The following is a 12,931-nucleotide window of genomic DNA, read 5'->3' on the forward strand; positions in this document are numbered from 1 at the left end:
TCCAGCAGAAGCGAGATAGGCTTCCTGTCTGGCTGTCTGTGGCTCTCCTATTGGGGTCCCCAACACTGGAGTTAGAGGCTCCCTGTAAGCTGAGCTCATGTCCCCATTTTTGGTTTTCTCCAGCCACTAGGACTGGGATGTTCCTCTTCTTCCTCCTTCTTTGTCATTCTTTCCCCTCCCCCACAGGCACCCAGGGAGCCCAGGTTGTCCAGGACCCTCCCTGCCAAGGCCTCATGACAAGGCAGGGACCCTGGTTGATTCTTCTCATCAGTGCCTGCACCAGCCCCCACCACCCCCACGCAGGCGCACAGGTGCACGAGCGTACAGGTGCACGTGCGCGCAGGCGCGCAGGCACAGTGCTCAGTCAGTGTCGAGTGATCCCAGAGGGCCACAGAGGGCAGTTCACTCGTCCTCTCTAGCTGGGGGCCAGAAGCTTTTGGAAAATGCTGTGGGTCAGAGAGGAGGGGGTGGGTAGGATGGGGGCTGAGGCCGGAGGGGAAGCAGCCTCAAGATAAGAAAGACTTCTGGATGGCTGAGGGGGAGGAGAGGACTCTGAGGGGCCTCTGCCCTTGCCCTGGCCCTCCCCCAGCCTCCTGCAGGTGTCCAAGCCAGCGGGGGGCCCTGCGGGCAGGGGCATGACCCTTACAGCAATGGTGGCTGGCCCTGTCACAGCTAATGACCCTGACAGCCCAGACTGGGAAGGGGGTGGGGGTGGTGCACACAGGGAGGGAAAGCAGAGGATGCCTCTGTGTGTGTGTGTGTGTGTGTGTGTGTGTCTGTCTGTCTGGGTGTGAGACCCTCACCCACCTCCACCCCTCCCCCCAGCCTACAGGACTGTGTGCAGCGTCAATGGGCCCCTGGTGGTGCTGGACCAGGTCAAGGTAAGACTTCTACTTCTTCCCAGGCCCCAAGGCCAAATCCTGTGGGCCCGCTTGTCCCTTCTAATTCCCTGTCACCCGTCCCCACATTCTTCCTCCCCAGCTCTCTCCCCAGCCACCCTGGTTTCCCTTCCTGCATTTTCAGTGCACCCCCATTCCCACTCTGGGCCTTCAGGGACCCACACCTACCGCCAAGGAGCTAGGCTGTTGTGCCTCTTCCTTTGGCAGTGTGATGGTTGTGTTGACCTTGCTTCCATCAGCTGCATCCTTTCAAAGGAACAGAAGGCAGAGGGGCAATGCCAGCTAACTCTTTTCCAGAGCTCAAGGTTTTCAGAGGCTTTTGGAATATCTCAGCCTGGGAACCAGCTGTGCTGTGAGTGGGACATAAAGTGGGTCTCCTGGAAGGAAATGGGATGTTGGCTCCTTTGTGTCCCCCGGGGAATGGCAAGACCCTGGCAGAGACTGACAGCATTTTGAATCTGGGGTTGGGGATTCTTTTTTTTTTTTTTTTTTTAAGATTTTATTTATTTTATTTATTTATTTATTTATTAAGATTTTATTTATTTATGACAGAGGGAGATAGCAAGAGAGGAAACACAAGCTAGGGGGAAGCAGGAGCGGGAGAAGCCAAGTAGGGAGCCTGATATGGGGCTTGATCCCAGGTCTCTGGGATCATGACCTGAGCCAAAGGCAGACGCTTAACCAACTGAGTCACCCAGGTGCCCGGGGGTTGGAGATTCTTAAGCCATCAAGGGCCCTGTCAAGGTATGAGATCACTCTGCTGTCCCCTTTCCACCAAACAGTTCCTAGGCTCCCACTGTGTGTCACCCACCCTAGACTGAGAAACTGGTGCCACCCTGGAGTCATCCTTTCCTGGACCCAGTCCCTCATTGCCAATGATCTTCGAGCAGTCTCCCACCCCAGCGCTCCCTGATTTGGCCATGGCCTCCGGGCCCCCAGCGTGGGGCCCTCCTGTCCCCCATGTTTCCCCCTGCAGCCTGAACCCCTTCATTTCCCTGCTTCAGACTCCTCTAGAACTCCCAGTGCCTTCACCTTACAGGCCCTACATTCTGTCAGGGCTCCTGCACAACGCTCCGCTCTCACGCCACTTCCCCTCCTCTCTGCATGGAGCTGCCATTTGATGTCTCTAGGCCTTTGCTCATATCTTCCCTCTGCCTCTCCAGCTACCTTTCCCCCATACCTTCCTCTGACTCACCCCCAGGACTGGCTGAGAAGTCACTTCTAGATGTCTTGCCCAGGTCCCTGGGCAATGAGCCTGTGCCTCCTCTCCCTCTTCGTACTGTCCCCTAGGCAGCTCTGTCAAGCCATTTGAGCACCACCCGGCCACATGTCCCCTCACTGCCTCCACAGTGTCCCTCCCATTGCACATTACTCCTAAGTCCCTGGAGCCCCACCCTGCACCCAGTCCATTGCGGGTGCTCAGTTTGCTCAAAGGAAGGGTGAGTACATGAATGAGAGGCATGAACGAGTAAGTGTTAGAATAACTAAATCTGACCCTCTCATTCCCGGAAACTGGATTCCGAGTTCATACAGACCTCCCTGTTTTTTTGGTTTTTGGTTTTTGTTTTTCAGACCTTCCCGTTTGACCCACTAACCTTGGGGAGGCTGTGGGAGGGGGTGTGATGGAGTGCTTATGTGTGTGCATGTGACGGTGGGGTGCCCCCCCCCTCGCAGTCTGACTCAGACTCCCTAACCCACCCTTCCTACTAGCTACCTGTCAATTCGAGATCAGTAGCATCAGTACTACCTGAGGACTTGTTAGAAATACAGATTCTGGGGGCACCTGGGTGACTCAGTGGGTTAAAGCCTCTGCCTTTGGCTCAGGTCATGATTCCAGGGTCCTGGGATCGAGCCCCACATCGGGCTCTCTGCTCAGCAGGGAGCCTGCTTCTCCCTCTCTCTCTGCCTGCCTCTCTGCCTACTTGTAATCTCTGTCTGCCAAATAAATAAATAAATAATCTTTAAAAAAAAAAAAAAGAAAGAAAGAAAGAAAGAAAGAAAGAAATATGGATTCTCAGGCTCCTACCCCAGACTGACAGGATCAGAAACTCTGGGGGGGGGGGCAGGGAGGAATGCAGAAATCAGTCTCTAAAAGCCCTTCAGGGTGATGTGATGCTCCCTGAAGTTTCAGAAGCATCTGTTTCGGCTTGTGAATGGTGGTTTCCTCATCTAGTAAATGGTCAGAGAGTTGTTGTGAGGATCAAATCAGATAAATGTTATTTTTATTATTCCTCCTTGAGAACGGTAGCTCTAGCTCTGCCTGGGAGGCAGAAATGCTGATACGCCTGATTAGGCAGTTGGTGCCATCTGCTGCCCCCTCGCATGGTACGGAGAGTCAGTACCTGCACAGCCATCCGCCCTCCTGACCGTTAAATGGGGCTAGACTAGGAAACGAGATAGATCCCCAGACCTGTGACTCTTTGACTGTTACATGCATCTGTAACTCTTAGAACAGAGTAAGTGGGTGATGGAGACACCCAGAGGACCCTGGACTTGCAGAGGGAAGAAAAAGAAGCAGTTATATATAGTCTCATAAGTTCAGGAGATGGAGAAGACAGCTTTATGTACCCCTCTTTGGGTTCTGCACCCCCTTCCCCCTTCCCATTTGCTTGGGCAAAATGCCACAATTCCTCCTCTGCAGCGCCACCTGCTGCCCAAATCGAACCACACCTGCGATGACACTTAGGCTTCCATCCTTCTCAAAAGGAAAAATGCTTGTGGGGGGAAGAATTTTCTGTAGATCTCAACCCAGGGAATAAGGGCCTTGAAATTGTACGCAAACCTTTGAAGTCATGTATCCATGTGCCTGTGCATTTTACTAGAGTTAGCTTCCACAGTTTTCATCTGATTTTTGGAGGTCTGAGTGGAAACTAAAAAATCCTAAAGGCTAAACCCCTGAGTGTAGACTTTAAAAAGCACCCCCCTCCCCAGATTACTAAACATCCACACTCCCAGCCCTGATCTCAAACAGTCACACACAGGTTGTGCAAGCCTTAAAGAGGAGTCAGGTTAGCGGACAGCCACCTGTCTGGGTTTCATTAAAGAGATTTTACTAGAGCAGTGGTTTTTGAACTTGAGCATGCATGAGAATCCCTTGGAATGATTCTTTGGGTCCCAACCCAAAGTTCTGATTCAGCAGTCTGAGGTTAAGGCCCAAGAATCTGCATTTCTGACAAGTTCCCAGGTACTGCTGCTGCTGCTGCTTGGCTGGGGACCACATTAGACGATTCAGTACTCTAGAAATCTTCCAACTGCTGTGTTCTGATGCAGACCAATCTTTATTGAGATTTGAAGAAAGCCTCATCTTATCCACCAGACTTGGTTCCAAATGTCTGTGGCTACTTCCCAACTTGTAAAGGAAAAAGCTTTCAGAAGTATGTGTATCAGCTCTGAAGACAGTTTCCAAAGAGGGCTTTTCCCAAACTGCCCTGGGCATCGTCAGAGGAAAGGATTCAAGGCCAGGGCTTTCTCAAACAAGTCTTGCTTGTTAAGAACTTCCCATTTCGAGGACTGCAGGAGAGTGGGCAGCAGCTCCTCTCTGCCTGAGCCCTGGATGGCTGAGAACTCAACAGAATCCCCAGCAGAGGATGAAGGTGGCCTTAAACCATCCCCTCCCCCCCCCCCCCAGTCTTCCTAGGGACCCAGAGTGGGAGTTGAGAGAATCAGGCTCTGAAATGGGGCTCCTTTGAGTAAAAGGTCATCATCATACCCTGGAATCCTCCCCCTGCCCTCACCTGTTCTAACGGGCTGTGACCACCCCTGCCCACCACAAATAACTCAGGCAGACACACACAGTGGAGCCTGGTATTCTCTTCCTAGAGGATTCCAGACCACATCCTCCATGATGGGGTGTGATGGTCCTGACCATTCTTCCCGGTGTCTGACTGCAGTCTTTCTGCTCTCTACAGTTCGTTTCCTCTTATTTCATGGATGTCATCTCTCGGGGACACACAGGACACCGCCCCTCTCTGTTCTTTCCTCTGCCCTCCCTCACTCTCATAAACCCACATGAACAGGGATGACTTTTTATCACCTGGCTGTCTGGTTATTTATCGGGCTCGTGGCCTCCTTTCTTTTGGGCCCGCCTTGGCATGCCCTCTGCCAGGCAGTTTTCCTCCAGAGGTTAACATCCCAGCAGGCAAGGCTGCCTCGGACGGAGACTGACTCACAGAACAGCCTTGGAAAACCAGGACGTGAGTTAACGTCTGTCCCGGGGCGTCCCAGCCCTGGCTCTTGGGCGCCCTCTTGTGGTTGACAAGCCAAAGACCGCTGGATCGGAGCTGCCCGCCAACCTCCGCGCCTTCCTCCCGGGGCGAGCCCTGCTCTCGCAGCAGCCCCACTCCGAGGGGTGGGTGGTTTGGGGGAGAACGAGGTCGCTTTCCTGGCGTCCGCGTCGCAGGACGAAGAGGGGCCCGAGCCGGAGCTTCTTCCAGTGACCGTCAAAGCAGCAAACGCTCCGGTCTCAAGTTCCACCCTCCCAGGCCCGCAGAGGTGCCCCGCCTCCTCACACCCCTTTGGGAAATTGAGCCACCCACCCCACCCAACCCTTAAGGTCCCTATGTTAGGTCGAGCGGGGGACTTAATATAGTTAGGATGGTGATGACCAGTCGCACAGTACTTGAACATCCCCAATTACTTTTTAATTACAAATAAATAAATAAATAAATAAACCAAAAATTAAAAACATGCTGCTTGTAAGCGGTGAGAGAAAAGAAAAGTTAACTGTCCCTATCCTCTTTTATCCCCAGCTTCTTGAGACAACCAAGGTGAAGACTCTGCTGATAAGAGGCAAATAGCGTGCACGTTGGCGCTTTACGTTGGTGTCCGTCTCTTAAAAACATGTCAGGGATTCCCCCGGTGTCAGTAGCGTCCTTCCTGAGAGCAGCCCGGAGCCTGGACGTTCCGTGATGGACTCAGTGGTTTCATCATTGGCAGACGTTCCGTGTGTTTCCAGGCTTTGCTATTACAGATAGTACAGCTAAACACATCCCTTTCGTACTGGTGCCTTGATTGCTGTAAGGTAGATCCCGCAAAATGAAATTGCTGCTTCAAAATGTATGTTGATTTAAAAATAGATTTTAGGGGCACCTGCGTGGCTCAGCCCTTAGGCGTCTGCCTTCCTCTCAGTTCATGATCTCAGAGTCCTGGGATCAAGCCGCACAATAGGCTCTCTGCTCCGCGGGGAGCCTGCCTCTTCCCCTTCCACTCCCCTTGCTTGTGTTCCCTCTCTCGCTGTGTCTCTCTTCGTCAAATTAATAAATAAGATCTTTAAAAAATAGATTTTTAAATAGATACTGAAGATTTGGGGATCACATTGCCAGCTCAGCAGGATTGTGGGGATTCACGTTCCTGTCTCCCCTGTGTTAGAGGACCCACTTTCCAGCATCCGTGCCAGCCCCCAACATGTTCTGTCTTGGAATTTTGCCTGTCCAATCAATGAGAATAATACTATCTTGTTTTTTTTTTAAATTTATATATGAGAGTCTTTTTATCTGTTTGGATTTCACTTTCTCCTCTATGACATCTTCCTACATATTGAGGTTTGCCTTTTGAGTTATGGAAGCTCCTTGTTTATTGTTTGCATTTTTAATTAAGATTTTATTTATTTATTTGAGAGAGAGAGCGCGCGCGCAAGAGACAGCACGAGCAGGGAGAGAGAGAGAGCCCCAATGTGGGGCTCTATCCCAGGACTCTGGGACCATGACTGAGGGGGAAGGCAGATGCTTAACTGCTTAACGCACTGAGCCACCCAGGAGTCCCTACGGTCAAGTATCTCTATTTTTACATTTATGGCTTCCAGATTTCTTACCTTACTCAAAGACATCTCTCTTGCCCAGCTTTTCTAGAAAAGCTAAGAATAGGGAAGAAGAAAGGCTCTTCTAGTATTTCGTTCATCTTAGCTTTATATGTAAAGGTTTTACGTATTCCTGGAACATATGTGTGTTTATGATGTGGGTATCTTCTAAGTAGATACCGGTTCTGTTGGTACCATTTATTCAGTAAATTCCATTTTTCCCTGTGAAGTAATGTGCCCCGTTTGTTCTACAACAGTCTTCTAAAACCTGGGATCTGTTTCTGGACTCGGATCTGCCCCACTGATCTGTCTGTCTACCCCGCCCCGACACTTAACCCTGTGACTTCCGTACCTTCAGAGCACGTTTTTTTTCTTTTTTTTTTAATAGCTAATACAGTACTATAATTCATACAAATAAAAGTTAACACATGTTGATCTAAATCCAATCTCTGAATTATCCCAGATAATTTCTTTCATTTTTTTACTTTTTTAAAACTTTTTATTTTTAAAATTTCTTTTCAGTGTTCCAGAATTCACTGTTTATGCACCACACCCAGTGCTCCATGCAATACGTGCCCTCCATAATACCCACCACCAGGCTCCCCCAACCTCCCACCCCCCCACCCCCAGAGCACGTTTTCACGTCTGCTAAGGCAAGTCCTCCATTATGATCTTTTCCGCAACTATTTTTGGATATTGTCAGACACTTAAATGAATTTTTTAAATGATTTTATTAAATTCTAGAAGAAACAAGAATCCAGGGCGCCTGGGTGGTTCAGTGGGTTAAGCCGCTGCCTTCGGCTGGGGTCGTGATCTCAGGGTCCTGGGATCGAGTCCCGCATCGGGCTCTCTGCTCGGCAGGGAGTCTGCTTCCTCCTCTCTCTCTCTCTCTGCCTGCCTCTCTGCCTACTTGTGATCTCTCTCTGTCAAATAAATAAATAAAATCTTAAAAAAAAAAAAGAAACAAGAATCCATTGGGAATGCATATAATTTATATACTTTTGAAAAAGATTGATATTTTTATGACAGTGAGTCATTCTGTCTTGGACAACAGTATTGTTCTCCATTTGTTCAGGGCTTGTTCGATGTCCTTCACCAAGATTTTATTATTCTCTTGTACCTCTCTTGCCAAATTTATTTCCAGATATTGTGTGGGTTTGGACCTTATTGTGGATGGAACATTGTTCTCCAGTTCCTTATCCGTTTATGGCTGGAATAGGAAAAAAGGGTTCTTTTTTTTTTTTTTAACTAAAGTATATTGACACACAATGATAAAAAGACTGATTTTTTAAAAAAGATTTTATTTATTTACTTGACAGACAGAGATCACAAGTAGGCAGAGAGGCAGGCAGAGAGAGAGAGGAGGAAGCAGGCTCCCCGTGGAGCAGAGAGCCCGATGCGGGGCTCAAATCCAGGACCCTGGGATCATGACCCGAGCCAAAGCAGAGGCTTTAACCCACTGAGCCACCAAGGCACCCCAAAAGATTGATTTTTATGTATTTATCTTGTATACAGCTTCCAACTTCTCTCATTAATTCTGGGGGTTTTATTTTTTAACTAGAGAGCCTCTTGGGTTTTTCTAGATATACAATATCATCCGAAATGAAGGGAATTCTGCCTCTTTTTCCATTGGGACGCTTTAATTTTACTTGTGATTTTGAAACAATTTAAAATTTATAAAAAGTCGCAAAAATAAAAATAGTACCAGGAACGTCTATATACACAATTGTTAACATTTTACCCCATTTGTTCTGTCTTTTGCTCTACGTGTGTGTGTGCGCGCGTGTGCGTGCGAGTGCGTGCGCGCATAATTTTTGCTTAGATCTTTTAAGGGTAAGTTATCCCCCAAAACTCCAGTGTTTATTAAAGAATAAGGATTAAAGAATAAGGATGTTTTCTTGCATAACAACAGTGGTTACCAACTTCTGAAATTTACACAGATGCATTTATCTGATCAACCATCTACATTCCAGCTTACCAACTGCTCTAAGGAAATCTTTTATAGCATTTTCTGGCCTCCAGCAGAGGATCCAGCCTGAGGTCAGGTTTTGCCTTTAGTGGTCACGTCTCTGCAGCCTCCTTTAACCTAGAACATTCCCACAGCCTTTCTCTGACTTTTCTGAAGAATACAGTCTCCTCTCTCACTATCTTTTTTTTTTTTTTTAAATGAAGCATTCTTCACTTACGTTTATTATAGTATACTTTTAATTTCTCTTTTTTGGGTTTTCTTGTATAAACCATAATTTCCAAAACAATATTAAGTAATTAAGTAACAGCAATATGGGCATCTCTGGGTGTTACTGATTTTATTAGAAATAAAAGTGGGGGGCACCTGGGTGGCTCAGTGGATTAAGCCTCTGCCTTCTGCTCAGGTCGTGATCTCAGGGTCCTGGGATCAAGCCCCGCATCCGAACTTCTTGCTCGGGCGGGGAGTCTCCTTCTTCCTCTGCCTGCTGCTGCCCCTGCTTGTGCTCTCTCTCTGACAAATAAATAAACAAAATTAAAAACAAAAAAAACACTGCCAAATTTTATCAAAAGACTTTTGGGTTTCTATTTACATAATTCTGTAGGGTTTCTTTTTTAATTTGTGTTTACAAAGAAACCTCCCTATTATTATGAACTATATGTTGTCAAATGTTGACAAATTCCCAAGATTGATTTATCTAGGCTTACATTTTTTTGGTGAGCCCTGTTTGATCATACCTCATTGTTTATTTAATATACTGTTTGATTTGACTAGCTAATAGTTTATAATTTCTGCATCTATAAGAGAAACTGGTCCACTTTTTTGGGGGGGGCCTATCTTTACTACATTTGAGGTTTGGGAAATTTTCTATTTTATAGTTTCATTGCCTTCTAGTGTTTCTTTCTGTTCATTATATTATTATTTTATTATTTATTTATTTATTTATTTGACAGAGGTGACAAGTAGAGAGGCAGGCAGAGAGAGAGGGGGGAAGCAGGCTCCTTGCCAAGCAGAGAGCCTGATTCGGGGCTTGATCCCAGGACCCTGGGATCATGACCTGAGCCAAAGGCAGAGGCTTTAACCCCCTGAGCCATCCAGGCACCTCTGTTCATTGTATTATATTGGCTGGTTCTTCCAATGTAATACTGAATAGAACGATGATAGCTCGTTGTTTTGCTCCTAATCTTCTAAAAAGAAATTATTTATTTATTTATTTTGAAGGATCTGAATTTTTTTTTTAAATATTTTATTTATTTATTTGACAGACAGAGATCACAAGTAGGCAGAGAGGCAGGCAGAGAGAGAGGAGGAAGCAGGCTCCCCGCTGAGCAGAGAGCCCGACGCGGGGCTCGATCCCAGGACCCTGGGATCATGACCTGAGCCGAAAGCAGAGGCTTTAACCCACTGAGCCACCCAGGCGCCCCAAGGATCTGAATTTTTTAAAATTATTATCCCAGCAGATATTATACTAGAGAAAATTATTGGGAAAATACAAATAGAGTCATTAAAAACACAAGCTGATTATTCCTCTTTGAGAGAGAAGAGCAGAGCAAACAAGAGAGAACACAAGTGGGGCGTGGGGCAAGGAGGGGTGTAGGGAGAGGGAGGCTGCCCTTTGAACAGGGAGCCAGTGCGGAACTCAGTCTCAGGACCCAGAGAGCATGGCCTGGGCAGAAGGCGGATCCTTAATCGACTGAGCCCCCCCAGACGCCCCTGTTTTGCTCCTAATTTTATTTTATTTTTTTTCAGACTTTATTTATTTGAGATAGAGAGAGAGAGAGAGCAGGAGGAGAGGTCAGCAGGAGAAGCAGACTCCCTGCCTAGCAGGGAACCCGATGCGGGACTCGATCCCAGGTCTCCAAGATCGTGACCCTAGCTGAAGACAGTCGCCTAACCAACTGAGCCACCCAGGCGCCCCTGCTCCTAATTTTAAAGGGACTGTCTTATATGTTACATCAGAGTATGTTATCCGCAGCTTTTTTTTTTTTTTTTGAGGATGCTTTTTGGAGTTAAGGAATTTTCCTTTTATTCTCCATTTTCAAAGAGTAGTTTTGTTCTTTAATCATGGATATCATGATTATTTAATCTTCAAAGTTTTTGTTTTTAATCATGGATAGTTTTTTAAAACTTTTTCTGGAATGGTAAGTTGATCACAGCGTTTGTTTGTTTTTTTTAATCCTGCAAATCATTAATAAGGTAAATTAATTACATTATCAGATTTCTAATATTAGACTAACCTTGAATTGTCAGAATAATTCCAACTTGGTCTTTTTAACTTTTGTGTGTGTGTGTGTGTCTTTATTTTTTGGTTTTTTAATATTTCTTTTTTATTTGGTTTGTAATTTGACTTTTTTTTTTTTTTTTTACTTTGCTGGATTTGGTTTGTTAGTATTTTGCATAGGACTTTTGTATATATATTCATAAGCGAGATTGCCTAAAATTTCCTCTTCATTATCTTATTTTGTATTGGGGTTATCCTTACCTCATAAAATTAGGTAAAAGACCATCCCTTTTCCATTAGTCTTTTGAAGAGCTCAGGTAAGTTTCAAATTATTTGTGCTTTGTCAGAACTTACTTGTGAAACTACCTGGGACTCGTGTTTCCTTTGTGAAAGATTTTATACTATTTATGTAATATCTTAAATACTGTACGACTATTCCAGCTTTCTGTTTGGTTTCTAGTTGGTTTTGGTTTGAGTTTTATTCTTCTAAGACTTTGTTCCTTTCATCTAAGTTCTGAGCTATATGGCATACGGTTCTTCGCAATTCCTTTTTATTCCTTTTGAATATTATTAGTGTAGCTGGTTTGACATTTTTACTCCAACAATTATTTATGTCTTTGCTCTTTCTTCATCAGTTTATTTTATCAGTCTATTTTACTAGGCTTTCAACGAACCAATTTGGTTCTTAATCTGCCTTGTTGTATATTTGCTCTCCGTGTTAATGATTTCTAACCTTTTATTATTTCTTCTAGTATATATATATATATATATATATATATACATTTAAAAAATATTTTTTAGTTCCCATTAGTTAACATAGTGTTGCTTTACAACATAGTGATTCACACTTCCGTACATCACAGGTGCTCATCACAGGTGCCCTCCTTAATCCCCATCACCTCTTTTCCCCACCCCCCAACCTACTTTCTTGGGGATTTTAATGCTGTTCTTTTTTTCTCACTTTTCATGTTGTATACTCTTAAACTTCCTCAGTTTTTTTCTTTTCTAACATAAGCGTTTAAAGCTTAAATGTGGGGCACCTGGAGCAGTTGGTTAAGCACCTGACTTTCGGTTTCAGCCCAGGTCATGACCTCAGGGCCCTAATCTCAGGATCTTGACATCAAGCCTCATATCCGGCTCTGTGCTCAATGTGAAGGCTGCTTGAGATTCTCTCTCTCTCTCCCTTAGCCCCTCCCCCTGGCTTTCTCTCTAAAATAAATAAAGAGGGGCGCCTGGGTGGCTCAGTGGGTTAAGCCGCTGCCTTCGGCTCGGGTCATGATCCCAGGGTCCTGAGATCGAATCCCGTATCGGTCTCTCTGCTCAGCAGGGAGCCTGCTTCCTCCTCTCTCTCTGCCTGCCTCTCTGCCTACTTGTGATCTCCGTCTGTCAAATAAATAAATAAAATCTTAAAAAAAATAAAATAAAAATAAAATAAAGAAAGAAATCTTTTCTAAAAGATGAAGTTTAGGGGTGCCTGGGTGGCTCAGTGGGTTAAGCCACTGCCTTCGGCTCAGGTCATGATCCTGGAGTCCTGGGATCGAGTCTTGCATCGGGCTCCCAGCTTCGCAAAGAGTCTGCTTCTCCGTCTTACCTTCTCCCTTCTCATGCTCTCTCTCTCAAGTAAATAAATAAAATCTTAAAAAAATAAAGTTTAGATGCATCACATATATATCGATATACAGTTTTTCATTATTGCTTAGTGCTTAATATTTTCTAATTCTGTGTTCTTCTACATTAGGTTTTGAGATTTCCAAATCTATGAAGTTTGTCTAACCATTTTTTTGTTTTTGATTTCTAACTTGTTTTGATTATGGTCAGAAAACATAGTACAGCCCAATTTATTCTAGAGGTCGCGGCACAACAGGATATCCTTTTTCATTCTTTTCCATTTCATCTAGCTTGTCAGTTCTGAGTCCCTCTGCTGTCCAAGAAGTAATTTAGAGGAGTACTTTAACCTTTCAGAATACGAGGAGCATTACCATTTGTTTTTACTAGATTCTGATTCTGACTTACTCCCCAAAGTAACTCAATCACCAAGCAAGCAAGGTGAG

The 12,931-nt window shown here is 45.5% G+C and overlaps 1 protein-coding gene across 1 annotated transcript in view; it reads left to right on the plus strand.

Annotated features, from left to right (window-relative positions):
- Positions 1 to 12,931, plus strand: part of ATP6V1B1 (ATPase H+ transporting V1 subunit B1) — a 29,455-nt gene that overhangs the window by 5,402 nt on the left and 11,122 nt on the right. Inside the window, exon 2 of the mRNA XM_032352399.1 lies at positions 826 to 881. Coding sequence (XP_032208290.1) covers positions 826 to 881 — 56 coding nt within the window. The remainder of the gene's footprint in view (positions 1 to 825; positions 882 to 12,931) is intronic.

This window comes from Mustela erminea, chromosome 7, assembly GCF_009829155.1.
Source record: "Mustela erminea isolate mMusErm1 chromosome 7, mMusErm1.Pri, whole genome shotgun sequence".
NCBI lineage: Eukaryota > Metazoa > Chordata > Mammalia > Carnivora > Mustelidae > Mustela > Mustela erminea.